This window comes from Camellia sinensis, chromosome 13 (genome assembly GCF_055761805.1).
Source record: "Camellia sinensis isolate YWXY chromosome 13, ASM5576180v1, whole genome shotgun sequence".
Classification (NCBI taxonomy): domain Eukaryota; kingdom Viridiplantae; phylum Streptophyta; class Magnoliopsida; order Ericales; family Theaceae; genus Camellia; species Camellia sinensis.
Genome location: NC_138973.1, coordinates 105,259,099 through 105,276,233, shown reverse-complemented (window position 1 = coordinate 105,276,233; position 17,135 = coordinate 105,259,099). Strand labels below are relative to the sequence as shown.

The 17,135-nt window shown below is 34.3% G+C and overlaps 1 protein-coding gene and 1 long non-coding RNA gene across 2 annotated transcripts; both read right to left on the bottom strand.

Moving 5' to 3' along the window:
- Positions 1 to 1,446: 1,446 nt before the first annotated feature.
- LOC145806359 (uncharacterized) lies at positions 1,447 to 2,150 on the bottom strand. The gene is made up of 2 exons (XR_014349369.1): positions 2,039 to 2,150; positions 1,447 to 1,672 (listed from the first exon to the last, which is right to left on the bottom strand). It is a non-coding gene; the product is annotated as an uncharacterized LOC145806359 (long non-coding RNA).
- A 13-nt stretch (positions 2,151 to 2,163) lies between these two features.
- Positions 2,164 to 11,422, bottom strand: LOC114262503 (protein LIKE COV 1). The gene is made up of 7 exons (XM_028202863.2): positions 11,102 to 11,422; positions 7,254 to 7,306; positions 4,561 to 4,670; positions 4,236 to 4,403; positions 4,044 to 4,141; positions 3,210 to 3,336; positions 2,164 to 2,619 (listed from the first exon to the last, which is right to left on the bottom strand). The coding sequence occupies exons 1-7, from the start codon at positions 11,282 to 11,284 to the stop codon at positions 2,522 to 2,524; spliced, it is 837 nt and encodes a 278-aa protein (XP_028058664.2). The 5' UTR covers positions 11,285 to 11,422; the 3' UTR covers positions 2,164 to 2,521.
- Between the last annotated feature and the right edge of the window lie 5,713 nt (positions 11,423 to 17,135).

The following is a 17,135-nucleotide window of genomic DNA, read 5'->3' as shown; positions in this document are numbered from 1 at the left end:
AAAAAGTACAGTAATGGGTTTTTATTTTTTTTGAAGTGTCACACCATACCTGTCGCGTTGTCACATTAAGGAAAAGTACATTAAAAAGTTTTTATTTTTTTGAAGTATCACATCATACCTGTTACGTTGTCACATTAGGAAAAAGTACACTAAAGAGTTTATTTATTTATTTTTTGGAGTAAACGTTTTAGAGTGTTATATCATACGCGCTACGTTCTCACATTTAGGAAAAGTACACTAAATAATTTTTATTTTTTTGGAATGTCACATCATTGGAGTGTCACATTTATATTTTTCACATTAGAGTATTACATCATACCTGTCACATTAATAAAATGGTATAACTGTCCGCTAAAACACTACCAAAATTAAAAATAGGACCACACAGAAAGAAATTCTTCATTAATAGGACTAAACAAATCAATAAAAAAAAAACTTGGAACTAATTAGAGTAGCATCACAATAGTAACGTCTATACTGAAATATTCGAATATCAAAAAGTGCACACGTAATCTCACCAAAATCGTCCGCCAGCAAATGGAAGGGTATAATTGACCACTAAATACTAACAAACAAAGGAAACAGGATCAAATGGGATATATTTCCCAACTAATAGGACTATTAAGAACAATAGAAACAACATTGGGACCAATTGGTGCAACTGTTTGTGAGATGAGATTTATCAGTAAATATCCCATTGTGGTCTATGGAAAGTTAAAAATAATAACAAAAACATGGTATATTTACTTTTGCGAAAATTACAAAAATAAAAAATAAAATTAATCAAGATTTGGCCATTATAACAAAATAATCTTGAATTTTTAATTTTATCAATTTAAACCAAAAAATTTTGATTTATTTTCAGTCTAAACTATTTGTCTATATTTCTCAAGTGAAATCGACGAAAAAAATACATTTTAATCATTAAATTCAATAAAAAAGAATATTTTAAATATTTTATGTATATCTACATTAAGTTTAATTATTGAAATACTATTTTTTCGTCAGTTTTACTTAATGAAAATAGGTGAAAGATTTAGATTGAAAACAAGTCAAAATATTAGTGTTTAAATTTACAAAATTAAAATTTTATTTTGTTATAAAATTCAAACCCTAAGATTTTTTTTATAACCATCCCTTTATGTTTTAGTCTTCTCATTTTTGCCTCTCACCTCGTCTTCTCTTTCTTCCTCCCTTTCCCTCACCCTCATCTTCTCAGCCCATAACCACCCTTCTCAATCATCAACCACCCCTCCCCTACCCTTTTCAATTTCTGCTAGATTCACTTTGCTTTCCCCCACCATTCCCGCCCCCACTCCCAAACTCCTTTAAGGAAGGTGAGGTAGCACAGAGATGGGGTAGCCAATGGTTGGAGAAGGTGGGAGAGGGAAGAGACAAGGGGCTGAGAGTAAAAGTGGAAAGGGCAAAATGTAAATTTTACCACACTTTTGTAATTAATTTTTAAGTTTCCACTTCTGTTGCAATTATTTTTGGTACTCCACATTTTTAAAAAATAAAATGCTTGGTAGCCCGAAAATGAATAGCTCAAATAGCCCGAATGAGTTTTGGCCGGACGTTCACCCAAACGCCCAAATAAAAGCTTGTCTACTGCAGTTGTCACCTTTATCGATCGCAGCTGTCAATTTCCTCACCGAACGTCCGCCCGGATGACCTACAAGGTAAAATTCGGACCATTTGAGTCAACTTCCTTTTCGGGCCACCCAAAATTGCTCTTTTAAAAAATTTCTTACTCCATCCAATTTTTCTGTTAAAAAAAAAAAAAAACGAGTCAGAACAACTAATCAAAAAACAACTCTTTTGTGATAGCTTACTGGACACTCCCCTATGGTAAACTCTCTGTTTAACATTTACTTCCTTTTCCAATTTCCTCAAATCTTGACAAGTACTGGACTCCAAAATAACATGGGATTGACACGGTTCTGAGGACAAATCATGGAACCAACCACAATCCAAGAGTGTCCTGTTGTGCAAATCAAATTAGTTAGCTCATAAGTGAGAAATTTAAAATTTTGCTCACCAATTTCCAAACAAGCAAAATCTTTTGTTTCTATGATCATTTTAAACAGCAAATCCTAGCTTTAACCTTCATGGCGTCCCCATAAACCTGGATTCATCAGAGAACCTATTTTCCGTCAACAAAACTGAACTGGAATCTGGAAAAACTCATAATTGAAAAAGACCCATCAAGTGAGATGAGTGACATCCATTACATGTAGAGCAGGTATGACCAAAAAGGGTGAAACAATCCAAAGACAAACAACCTATATTGACCTGTGACAAAAACCGACTATATATTTTCGAACAAGCGATACCTTCCTACATTGTACACGAAAACCAATATTACATGTCATCAGAATTTGATACATGAACCAAAAAATCTAAATGGTAGATTCATGAGATGATGATGCATACAGATCATGTGGTCATTCTGATGACTTCGCCTGAAACATGAGAAGGTGATAAATGAACAACTCAACTACATCTACTACCGTCTTGATTCTCAACTTCTGTCGGGTCCAATTCTATCCACTTGAACAGTTGTTGGATGCAGCGTCGACAAGATCCGTGGCATTGACATGCCCCCAGACACGACAATTTCTGCAAGTAAAGAATGAAGGACAGTGATGAGATATTCCCATACAAGGTACCTGGTTACCACACAAGTTATTAGGCAATGCCAGCTCAAGAGCTATGCTACTTGGACTCAGTACGAGTATCCGACAAGGGTGCAGTGAGTATCCCGAGTGTCAAACTTCCATAAACTTAAATCTTAAGATATTGGGATATGTATCCAAAAGTTAGATATATGTAACAGGACACGTCATGGACACCTATATGGCATATTGTATAATAGGCTTAGATAAGATGTCGTAATTTATGTTGAAATATACTTGAAATTAAAAGGAATTTTGAAAAAATATGAAATTTCTCTCTCATCGTTATGTTATGTGAGGCTGCAAGCGTTTCTTCACTAGCAAAAGTGAGTTTATTTTCTTCAATATCGTAATAAAATAAAGGATCCAAATGTCTAAATTAGATATGGGTGTCGACATTCTTACCCTTGTCATATTTGCCGGACACGGCACTTTGGGGGAAACAGGAAGTCCATGTAACATAATATAGCTCAAGGGTCATGTATGGCAAAAGGTTGAAGGACGTATTTACGACTTTTAGAGAAGAGTTCTTACCAATTCCTTCCCGAACAGACAAGTTTGGTCTAATAACATCCTTAGCATTGACGAGGAGTATATCACCGATATAAAGATGGTTAGTGGGAACATATACACAACATAGTTCCTCGTCACCTGAATAGTTCTGGAAAACCAAGTAGAGAAGTTAGTCATTTGAATGAGGGAAATTCAGCAATCAGACCAGATGAACATAAATCAATTTGTTGGCAGTTGATTCTTACGTTCTCTCAGGTTTCAACAAAATGACCTGTGTACTACCTTTAGTAGAACAGTAATCACATATGTAGCCAAAGATGATCATATATAATTTACAAGCAACCCCAAGGTCGAGAATTCCATTGTTCAGGAACTTGACATCAAACCTCATATCAAAGAAGCAAGAAGTAAAAAATTCAATGGGAAAAGTTCAGACAGCAACATAGCAACTAAGAACATAATAGAATTATATCAATATGCGTAAGAATAACTACCACTTTACAAGTATCAAGACTAATAATAAAAACTACAAGTATCAAGATTAGGCTATATTACAAGAAGCTAGAAGCAAAGGCCTTGCAATTAGCAAGCAAAACATGGTATTTGAGAAGTTCAATATCATCATTGAAACAAAAGGTCAAGCTGATAATAGTTTCACAAGGTTGTAATTGCTTGGCATCAAGACTAAGCTCTAGGTTGGAAAGCAAGAATTGACAAACTGAGCAACAATGCACTAAAAAGTATGGCAAACAGATTGTGCTGTATGATACACATTAGATGATGATACTTCCATAAATGCCAGGAAAATAAGGGGAAAAAGAAAAGAATACCAGAACGGAAAAATAAGTTGCTAACCTGAAGGACCAAAGATGAAGTGATGAACCCAAATGCATATTCACCAATACGTGGATGCCTTATGATAGCCACCTCCTTGAATGCCTGTGTGTTCTGACCTGCAACAATAGTGAAATAAGAAAATTAATCACCCATCCCTACCAAAACAACAAAAAACAAAAAAATGGGGAAAACAATTAACAGAAAGCATACCTGGAGATATGGCAGCACTAATTTGCTTTGAGGCACTGTAAATAAGACGGACAAATGGCATCCGTTTGATGAACCACTCCCCAAGACCCAAAACTGATGCCCCCAACCATGATGACATGAACACTCCGATCAAGAAGATGAATGTGATGGAAGTAACAAAACCGAGACCTAACCAAAAATATGATCAAATACAAAATAAATGAGACATGTAAAAGAACTGTTCACAGAGATGCCAATCAGAGAAATTTCAGCAATCAAACCACAACTTATATGGGTTCATATGTGGCTAGATCCATACCCAAGTCAAGAAAATGGATATTCTTACCAAAGATATTGATGCCCAGCTGAGCATAAATTGGAGAGAAAAATTCATCCACAAAATGAATAAACCACCATGTTATATAGAAAGTGACAGCTATTGGAAATAGGATGACGCTGCAAAAGGATAAATAATAAGCAACAACTACAACAGCAAGGAGCATGAGTCTTGAGTAAAAAATGCAGACAACTCGTCAACAACACTACTTTAAATTCATTCATACATTGCAAAATACAATTCCATTATGATATGTCAATTGGCACAAGATTATAGAAGAACAAAAGAAGCATATTTGGAAGTGTCAAGCTTTAATTTGGCATCCATAATGGCAATCCAGGGTTCATATGGGAACTTGATGGATTATTTTATTTCCAGTCATTATTCATATGTTTTACAGCAAGATCGTGTTCACAATGTAGCATCACAGTTGACATTACTGCAGCACAATATACTATGGAGTCACATGGTGTAATTTAACAAATGAAACTTCCTGAACAATTGAAACTTTTTTACTAACATTTCACTTGATTATGGTTGATATTACTTTTGTTTAAGACACCGTTTGATTGCAGGCAAAGAGCAAGGTCAATGTTGAATATGGAAAACCCATATTTAAAAGTAGCATCTCCTGCCCCAAACTGCCTAAACTCATGGGGTGGGTTAGGGGAGGGATTAACGAGGTTTTGGGGCAGGTTTAGGTGGAGAAAACCATGCTCAACCTGCATGTAGAGTGTGGCCAGGATTAAAAGAGACCCACACAACCCAGATTAAATATCAAATCTATTAAATCCTCACATTTTTAGAATTTCTCACAATAGCTAACTTGTATCAAAATCAGAAAGGTTTTCTCTCCGGCAATTCATTCTTTCAAATTTCTCACTCCAAACCAATGCCCACATCAAAACTTGCACTTCCTTTGCAGCAGATAAAGACAATGATGAAGTTCACTGTTGCATCCATCTTATTATGACTCCTTTCTCTGTAATTGTTTGACACATGCATGACCTAGATTTAGAGCCTTGTTTTCTAACAATGATGAAGATCATTCAGAATCTTCAAACATGGTTGGGGTTTGCCTTTGCGGGGGTTCAAATTGAACTATAATGGTAAGTTCTCTCTTTTCAACCCTCACTGAAAAGATGAGCGACAAGAATAACTTACATTTGCGGTTTGGCAGCACAGAGACAAGTCTAGAGAATGTCACTGGGGCAATGATAGAGAAACTGTCCCAGGTGCAAGGCAGGACAGGTTGTTGGGCTTTCTATGTGAAAAGCAGGAAAGGTGGGGTAGGGATAAGTAGGTGTGGGTCCCATAACACCCAACTCATTATCATCCCAAATGGTGAATATATTTATTAGTTCTGGCACCAATGATCAGTTCTAAAAGACCTTTCTTATTTGACAAGCACTAAATTACACTAAATTTCAACCCTTGAACAACCTGGCCATGAACTCTCAACCACAGATCTTGCTTTAAAAATTTTACTGCACAAGTAGTCCACTCCGACATTAAAAAATACAAGTATGAAGCTCCATTCATCAAGCAAGAGCAATAAATTACAAAGGAAACAACTTTCTCCTGGATCTATAATAGATTTCACATTATCAATCAAAAACAAATTTCCACATATTTTAAAGAAGACATGTGATTTTAAAGCAGTCATCTTCATTGCAACAGCTTTAAAATAATGTCAGCAATTTGGTCTCTGCAAGGCCAAGCAGTAAATGACAAGCAGCCTCAATAGATGTCCCACATTATCCTTAACATCGACTGAGTCAGAGCATTAAAAGAATAAGGCTGGGGTTACTGTCATGCTGCATCAACTGAATAACACCACTTACAAATAATATCAATGCTCAAGCCTCCTCTAGAATAATGAGTACTTCATCCATAATATAATCTTTATACTGCCGCTAATTGTTCTATAGTAGTAACAAATTATTAATACTCCTTTGAAGTTTCCAACAAATAAAACTTCGTTTGAGCAAACTTCTCTTCAAAAATTTTACTAGATTTCACTTTCCAAAATCCTAAATAACCTTCCCTAATCGGATGCATATCATATGGTGCCTTTTCTCTCACAAAAGAAGTTTTATTAATTTTAGAAGTATCAAAACACTAAATAACATCCGAAGTCAATAACACCACTGCAGACCTCCCCAGACAATTCCAGTTTGATTTTTCAAAATCAAATTCTTGTCTTTTCTGAAGCACAAATTGTAACGCTTAGTATTTACTATTGCTAACTTTGGTTCCATGATAACAGTCTGGACCTAGTACTTATCAATACAATATAATAACGGTATGGACCTAGTTCCTACTAAATTCCCATCATACAACTTTTTGGGGAAGACCAAACCAGAGTAGCCAAACAGTAATTGAACTCTCAATAAAATATGTTCCACATAGGCCAAAAGCCTTTAAATTCTTCATAGAACTCAGATTCCCTTCCAATTGACTATTCTAAAAATTAGCAATCTGTCCTCAATGAGTACTTCCTACATTTTTGCATGATGACGATGACAAAATTCAAGATTGAAGAACATCATGACACAGGTCAAGAGTTAGATCTTATAGAAAGAATGAATGATATGATGCATAACATAAAATCTCCAACATAAGAAGATGACAAGATAACAAAATATGTTCAGGAGAGAGAGAGAGAGAGAGAGAGAGAGAGAGAGAGAGAGAGAGAGTACCATCCTGTCATAAACTTTTTTGAAGTCCAGCTCCTAACAACTTTGTAGAAAGTCTACAACGTGACATGATATACAAAATTTGTCAGACCATATAAGAAGAATATACAGACACACACACACACAAACACAATAAAATAAAATAAAATAAACCTTATGTAACAGTGGTTCCATGGGCATTCCAAGGACACAATGATTTTAGCTTAAACAAAACTATCCCACGATGTGAACTTAGAAGTTGTGTGGTGCTAAGTGGCTTAATTGTGGAAGAAATAATGTCAGCATGTACTCGTGGAAGTGTGTGTGCACGACTGGGTATGGTCAAGTTGATATGTGCATGCCTGCTTATGATTGCTTCAATCGCCAGATGTCTGGTCTAAGTGCAAGCAGTAGTACAGTGTATAGGAGTCCAGAACTTTGAGTTTTATCTGGAAAAAAAAGTGCAATTGTTTATGCAGAATAATAAGCTTGGTGATGGTAGAGGGTATCCACTCATGTTAAGAGTTCCTAGACGTTATTGTAACACGTGTGTCCTCTTTGTAGAAATTGACAAAGATTGTTGGCTGCAGGCTGCAGCCCACCGGGTCATTTGAAAAGTAACAGTTCATTAACAAAAGTTTTATATTAGGATTGGTTCAACTCCACGAAATTATACACACTACAAAGAAAGATCTTACAAAAGTCTCCAGATTCAAATAAATTAAACATGACTTGAGCCAATCCACTGAAAATAGATAACTAGCACATTATCTGAAATTATTACAGATTGGAAAGGAATCATCTTGGAACAAAGATCAATGCTACCCTTATCCTCTATAGCAAACACCGAGCCTAGCCTACCCCCCACTTGTACCCAACCCCTCTAAAACTGCCATCAGGACATAAAAACTTGGTCCAGAGATACCTAAGATTCCACAGACAATGTAGCTTATGGCTAGAGCATTTTGGTTGCTTTATCAACTTTGAGGATGAAAGTAGTTACAAAGTGTATAATTCAAGCTCTATGGCCAGCATTACATCTTCAGTAAAAGCATAATTTTATCAAGGGAAGCAAGTTGTCAGGAATCAAATTTCAAGTAATTAATCAATTTGATTACTTCACAGCATTTTCAACCAACTTTAATTAATCAGTAAAAATTGAATACAGTCAACAGAAAGGAAGTAAAATGGTTATTTATTAATCAATTAATTGACCATATAATTAACTACATGGCGTTCAAAAGGTGACCTTAATGGGCAATCCTAGCAACTAAAAGATTTCTTCATACACCATAACATTTTTTTGGGGTAAATTACACTGACCTCTGTTTGATTGGGGGATATGAAGATTGGGATTGGATATTATATCCGGTGGGGTCCATGTATTCCATGTTTGCAATTTTTTTTTGAAGGGGATATAATATCCGGTGGGATTGTATATCCCCCAAAAGTAGAGGATATACAATACCACCCCCCCATTATATCATATCCCCTTGGTTGGGATATGATGTAAAAAGTCCAATTTACCCTTTTGTCTATCTAACATAATATAATTTAATATATTTTTTTGAATTTAATATAATATAATTATTGAATTTAATTTAATATTATTGAATTTAATATAATATAATTATTGAATTTAATTTAATAATATTGAATTTAATATAATATAAATATTATTGAATTTAATATAATATAATATAATATTATTTAATTTAATTTAATTCAATATAATATAATTTAATACAAATTTTGAATTTAATATAATATAATATTATTGAATTTAATTTAATTTAATATAATTTAATATAAAATTTTGAATTTAATATAATATAATTTAATATAATATAATTATTGAATTTAATTTAATTATTGAATTTAATTTAATATAAATATTATTGAATTTAATTTAATTTAATTTAATATTATTTAATTTAATACAAATTTTGAATTTAATATAATATAATATTATTTAATTTAATTTAATTTAATATAATATTATTGAATTTAATTTAATATAATATAATTTAATATAAATTTTGAATTTAATATAATATAATATTATTTAATTTAATTTAATATAATATAATATTATGAGAGCAATCTTGGAAATTACTTGTTATATCTCACAATATATTTTGTAAAACAAACATGCATAACATATATCCAATTTTATATATAAGTCAACAAACATGACTTGGGAGATATACTATCCAATACTTATATCCTATTCATTATATATCCTGACTAAATCTCACATCATATTATATCCTCATCATATTATATCCTCCATTTTATATCCAGTAAAACAAACGGTACCGGTATAGAGAAAATAGAGCGCGGATTCACGGCCGCCCTACCCGGCAGCCAAACCCAGCAGCCCCCAAAACGACGTCGTTTTGGGGGCAAATTTTCAAAAAAAAAAAAAAACGCAGAGGAAGAGAGGGAGGAAGGAGGGAGAAGAGGGAGGAAGGAGGAGGGAGGATGAGGAAGGGGGAGGGAGGAGGAGGCAGGACTGGAGGGGGCCATAACCAGTGGGGGAGGAGGAGGAGGAGGCGACGAGCTGCGACGGCCGGCGACGAGCTGCGACGAGCTTCGATGGCGAGGCGAGACGACGATCGGACGGCTGCGACGGCCGGCAAGGCGAGACGACGATCGGACGGCTGCGCAGCCTCCTCCCTCCTCCTTCCTCCCTCTTCTCCCTCTCCCCTCCCCTCCCTCTGGTTTCCGTTCGAAGAGAGAGAAAACGAGAACGAAGAAGAAGAAAAGAAAAAAAAAAAAAAAAAAAAAAAAAAAAACCTCCCAAAACGACGTCGTTTTGGGGGGCTGCCGGGTAGGGCCGCCGGGTAGGGCGGCCGAGGATCCGGATTCGAGAAAATATAGGAAGCTCCACAGTTTTAGCATTACTACACTTCTGTAGCTAGATAGCTATTGAACTACCCCAAAGCTAGAAGGGAAAACCTCCAGGTTTTTCACACCTAGATAGTATTAGGACCCTTGTGCCCTGGCCTTTGATCAGATAAAGCTGCCCGCCCTATGACCCACAAGTAAAAATGAGCCTTGTGACAAGACCCGGACATTCCCCATGCGGCGGTTCCCTCCTGTCTGTTCCTGGGTTGGGTTAGGATAACATCAGAGCGATTGCCTTTGCAGATCCAAACGCACTCACAAGGCGCACAATAAGAATAAGACCAATAGAGACTTCATAAGGGACCATTTGAATTGCAAATCATAATGCTCCTAGAAAGGCATATTTCGAATATAGAGGAATGAAAGCTCCCAACAATCAACGAGTTGATCTAAATGAATTTTCTTCTTTGTGAAAGATGCCCTCTCATGACCTTTCAACTGGAACCGAACTTCTTTCACCACACCACCATCATCGCCGCTGTCGCCCCACCACCAAGCCACCACCTCCAAACCTTAGCCGTCAGATCAGTGTAATTTACCCTTTTTTAAAGTACAATTTCAAGGTAAAACAAGGAGGGTTTGTGCGATTTTTGGAAGGAAAAAAAAAAGTTTAGACAGCAGCGAATAAAACTGCAAGAAATAACTCAAATGCTTAAACTTGTGCGAGAAAATTTTGTTCCTTTACTTCATTATCCCCCCAAGAACGAACTTGGTGTTTTGACTCAACTAAACAAAGTCAACAATGAATTTTTGTTCCTTCAAATGAGTTTTGTACATGTTCATCATGAAACCAGAAAAACTGCTCATATAAAAAAATAAAATAAATAAATAAATAAATAAAAATAAAAATAAAAATAGCAAACACTAATAACAAACAAAATCAACAAAATTAGTGTAAATGAGTCCAAAACCGTAAACCATAGTACAGATTGAAACACAGAATTTCAAAATATGGAACACACCTCGCGACCGGAGTGATGAGAGGAGGAAGCGGAGGAGGAGGAGGAGGGGGAGGAGGAGGGGGAGGAAGAGGCGTCGTCGTCATGATCAACGACGGAGGCGTCGGCGACTGGTATGAGGAGCTCTCGATCTCTGCTGTCTCTGCTCGCCAATGCCATTACCATCGCGGACTTGTCATCACCCATTACACGCCCTCGATTCAACGACTTCACTACTATGTCCCAACCCCAACTCCAGATTTCGCCAGCTGTGTCTGTGATGACTCCAAAGCCCCAAACACGGGCTTTCGAAAAGTCGTGTTTTGTAATTAGGGTTGGTTTGGGAGGTGAGTTGATTTTTTGGTTTTTTGATTTTTTTAGCTATTTTAGTCTGAGTTAAAAAGTTTAGTTTGGGAAGGATTTTTTTGGTTTTTTGATTTTTTTGATTTTTTTTTGTGAAAGAAGAGTGTAATGATTGTGGGTTGGATGTGATGTTTTGTTTGTTGTGACTAAAATAACCTATTTTGTCTTTTGTGGCTAAATTAGCCAAAAAAACCCCACAAAACGACTTCCCAAACGGTGCCTTAAAATAATAATAAAATTTGATCATAGAAAACGGTTTTAAAAAAGTCGATTTTAATTAAATTTTTAATTAATTCTAAATTAATTAAAAACGGTTTTAGTAAAACCGTTTTTACACTAATTTTTAATTTTCTTAATTTATAATTTTAACATAAATATTTTTTGATCAAAAATATTATTAATACAAAAACCGTTTTGGAAAAACCATTTTATAAAACGAAATTAGAAAAACCGTTTTCAGAATTTTTTATTTATTTATTTTTTTTTTGCCATTTGTTCCCATGTGGGAAGGTTGGACTTGGGAACCAGAAGAAGAGTGACAGAGAGCAGATGCATTTAAAGATGTGTTTCTTTAGAAAATCACAACACAGACCAAAAAAAAAAGAAAAAAACATAATCCATTTAATACTCCAACAAACACGTAAGACTTATTTGGTTTGAATCTCAAAATATAATTTTTTTAAAAAAATTTAAAAATACTTTTTCTCTCCTACATATCAATCAATCACTTTTGAAAAGAGAAAATTTGTTTGATTATGAATTTTGAAAAAAAATTTAAAAAATATTTTGAAATAAGTTTTTGAATTTTGAATTTTGAAAAAAGTTTCATGTTTTGAAAAGACTCTCAAAGGCAAGTGGATGGTCAGTTGACACTTCAGTTCTGGAAATGAATGAGTGCTTCACAAAAATCATAAATTGGAGGCTGAAATAAAATTTTGGATTTGTGTGAATCCCGCACCCATGTGAGAGATTTGATAAAATATTTGGTAGATTATTTGGCGTTCATAGCATTTTCTTTTCAAAATATACAACTAAACAATCTAAAAAAAATTTCTAAACTCTTTCCTCAAAGTTTTTATTTTTTTTTAAATTTCTCTCAAAAAATGAAAAAAAATTATTTTTTATTTCAACTATATGAATTTTATTTTAAATATTTTTTTTATTTTATAAAAATATTTTTATTTTTTTCTTATATGTTTGGTTATAATTTGAGTGTAGAGTTTTTAAAGTAATGCTGAGTTTCGAGTTATGTGTTTGGTTATGAGTTTTGAAAATAATTTTTTAATTGAGTTCTGAGTTATATGTTTGGTTACAATTTGAGAGTCTTTTCAAAACTTGAAACTTTTTTTAAAATTCAAAATTCAAAATCTTCTTTCCAAATATTTTTTAAATTTTTTTTCAAAACTCATAACCAAACAAATTTTCTTTTTTCAAAAGTGATTGATTGATATGTAGGAAAGGGAAAGTGATTTTGCATTTTTTTTTCAAAAATTATATTTGAGATTCAAACCAAACAAGGCCCAAGTGTTTGTTGGAGTATTAAATGAATTATGTTTTTTTTTTTTTCTTTTTTTTTTTTTGTCAGTGTTGTGATTTTTTAAAGAAACACATCTTTGAATGCATCTGCTCTCTCACTCTTCTTCTGGTTCCCAAGTCCAACCTTCCCACATGGGAACAACCGGCAAACAAAAAAAAAAAAAAATTTCTGAAAACGGTTTTTCTAATTCCGTTTTATAAAATGACTTTTCCAAAACCGTTTTTGTATTAAAAATATTTTTGATCAAAAAATATTTATGTTGAAATTATAAATTAAAAAAATTAAAAATTAGTGTAAAAACGATTTTACCAAAATCGTTTTTAATTAATTTAGAATTAATTAAAAACTTAATTAAAATCGACTTTTCTAAACGTTTTCTATGTTCAAATTTTATTATTATTTTAATCACAAAACACGGCTTTTCAAAAGCCGTTTTCTAAAAAACGGTATTTCTAAAACCGTTTTATCCTATTATGGGAATAAAGACAAAAACCCACCCTAAAGTGGGATTAAAATTTTAAAAATGGTATAGTCAGGGAAATCAGCCCCGCAAACACCCGCTTATCTATCTATCTATCTCTCTCTCTCTTTCCCCTACTCCTATTTGTTTAAATTTATACTAAAATATTAGGTAATATAATTTAGAAATTTTAAAGGGTGGAGCATAATTTTTAAATGATGATATCATAATTATATTAAGAGAAATATTATGTATCCCAAATATTTTACTAAATGTTCTACCAACCCTCTCTCATGGGGCGGGATTCACACAAATCTACATGTGTGTAAGTCTCACATGCATGTGAGAGGTTTGATAGAATATTTGAGATTCTTAACATAACTCTTATATTTATACAGTAATTAGTATATCAATTAATGCGTGTAGGAATACAGTTAAATTTAAGGGTGAATTACAAGAGAAGTTATTTGTTAATCTTAAGTATCGTCACGTGATGCATGTTGTGATTAGTGGAAAGGGTGGAGTTCACGAATTTGTGTTAAGTGATTAAAAAATATGATATCGTATGTTAAATTGTGATTGGTGTGGGGTATGGTTATATAGTGCTTCAAGACCAACTAATAATTTTTCAAATTACAAACGGCAAACACTAGTGCACACACTTCTGATTAAAAAGAAAAAAATGACATAATTTTAATTTTATAAGTCATAATTAAAAAAAAAATTGTTATAATTAAACATAATATGAGAGATAACTAAAGAATTCATAAATCATAATTAAAATAATAGTGTAACTAAAAAAGAAAATTGATGAATGAAAATGAAATATTTAGAGGTACATATGATATATCCTTTTTAAATGAGTGTATATTAGAATTTTCTATTAATACATCTTAAAGTTTACTTTAAATAGGTATTGTTTCTTTTATTTTAAAAAATTATAAATATTTTTTTCTCATAATTTTTTATTTAATAAAATTAACTTAAAAAAATTCATAATGATTCTTTTATATAATAATATAATTATTTGAATTGTTAATTACAATCAATTATTATTATTATTATTATTTATTCGAAATTAAAGTAAACAAGAGTATAGTAGCAATTACATCATGACGAAGGGCTAATCCCCCAAAAAAAGTAGCTCCAGCCATATCATTTATGACTAGAGCTCGAACTTTAGCTTGAGGGCATCTTTTTTTTTTTTTAGGTACATCGGAATAGAAAGAAAAGCAAACAGAGACTAGGCCCTAGCTCTCTCCTCGGAGAGGTGGACAATATCCGCAACTAACAGACGACTAAGTTCTTGAGGAGGTTCAGAAACTATTAGCAGTTCAGCTGGTTGGTTTTCCCCAAACTTTGCCATTGCGTCCGCACATATGTTGGCTTCCCTCTTGATATGTTGAATGGAGCAATTTATTCAAAATAATTTTTTTTATTCAAAAAAGAAATATAGAGTATGTTACTATTCATTTAAATTTCAACTACAAATCTTCATTTTTTTCCGGATAGGTGTTATCAACAGCAATTTATTTATTTATTTATTTATTTATTTTTGAACTTGTTGGGCATTTTTTTTTAAAACATTAATCATCATTTTCTTCTCTAAAGATTTCTCTTAAAAATATTTTCATCAAAAAGGAAATAATTTTTGTTCATTAACAAATATTTAATTTAAAATTTTTGTAAAATATATTTACTATTATTCTCATTTTAAAGGTATAATTTCACCATTTTGAATGATGCAAATTTTATAAAAATTAAATTTACATATTAGAAGTTATTTGTAATATAGTAAAAAAATATAAAATGAATAATATTTTAGAGGGATCCTTTATTTTTTATCCTCCCTCCAAATATGGAGAATCAATCCATCCTTCTTTCAAATAGAGATGGATTTGAAGGATGAATTGAAAGAATAAATAGTTATAGAGGGTGGATTGAAGATGCCCTCAAGAGAGAGAGGACGAAGAGATAAAGAACAAGATGACCGTTGGAGGAGAAACTGGCAACCATGGAACTTCAACAGAGGAACAAGATTACCTTGATCGGAGTAAGAAAAAGGTTAAAAATAATGGAAATCCTGATGCTGAATTCACGGACACGGATTACGACCGAACTGTGGAGGCAACTGCAGATCAAATTGGCACCATCGGAGAAACTGGTAAGGATAAGAGCACGCATAGGTCTTTCAAACAAGCTCTTCTCAGATCTCGTTTCAATGAAACTGAAATAGAACGCAAGTTTGATTGCGAAACGACATATCTCTCTTCAGATGAAGAGATGGAAAATGAGAAGGACACAGAGGAAACTATGGAGGGGGGGAATACCTCGCACCCGGTAGTGAAACTTCCTGCTGGGCTACTCAAGAAAGTAAGAGAGCCATGGAAGCAATGTTTAATTGTCAGATTGTTGGGACGGCAGGTCGGTTATAATCTCTTTGTAAGCAGAATGAGAAAGGTGTGGAATTTGCAAGCGGATTTTGAAACTTTGGATATAGGTAATGGTTTCTTCATCGTAAAATTTGAAATGATGGAGGACTATACTAAAGTTTTCACTGGGGGGCCATGGGTAGTTCTAGATCGATATGTAACAGTCCGCAAATGGCAACCCGATTTTAAATCAGATGAGGCAGAGGAGGACACAACGGCTATTTGGGTCAGGTTTCCTAACCTCCCCATTGAATACTATGATGAAAAAGTTCTATATCATATATCGAAGGTTCTTGGCACCCCTTTAAAGATCGATATTAACACAGCTATGGCGGCTCGCGGGAAGTATGCACGAGTATGTGTGGAAATGGATCTGCGCAAACCGCTTATCTCGCACCTAACTATTGGAAGATACCACTACGTAGTAGAGTATGAACATTTACATACGTTGTGCTTTTCTTGTGGCCGAGTGGGTCACCGGAAAGAAAAATGCCCCGAATATCCGGTGATTTCGTCGGAGAAGATGATGCAAAATGTTACCGTTAAAACACCAGGTTTAGATTCTGGGCTGGGTTCATCAAGGCCCACTGGGAACCAGAATAAGGAAGCTTGCACCGAGGAGGAGAAAAGTGGATATGGCCCATGGACCATTGCCCCAAGTCGACGGAAATTCCAGCAAGGAAAACATAAGTCTAAGGCCCAACTATATAAAGGTAACAGATTTGAAGTGCTAAATTCGACTACTGTACATGGGGACAGCAGCAGAGCCCAGGAACATTATCTAGATTTAGATTTGGGCCACAACATTGCCACAAACAGTATTTCTTATTGTCCAAATCAAAGACCGTTGCCAACTAATACACAGAGCTCACCTGGTATGGATGTGGACCAAACCCAATTGGAGGAGGACATGGGGCCAGCTCTTGGGCCAACTTCAGGGCTGGGTATAGGACATGGGCCTGGTACCAATGGAGAGATCCCACTGATAACGCAGGCTACCACACAAAATGAGGGATCAATTTTTAGCTCAGACGGAAATAACAAACAAACAAACCCTAACTCTCTCACTAGCCTAAAACCTTCCCCTGTTGAACATACCCCACTTGGTTCAGCTGTATCGGTAGGAGGTAAACCCTCAGCTCATCGATCGAAAGCTCGAAAGGGGAAAGCACTGGGTCATCTCGAAATACACGAGGCCAAGGGAAATGAAAAAAACCGCCGAGAACATCATGATGACCGAACATCGAGTGAATCAGTTCCGAACGC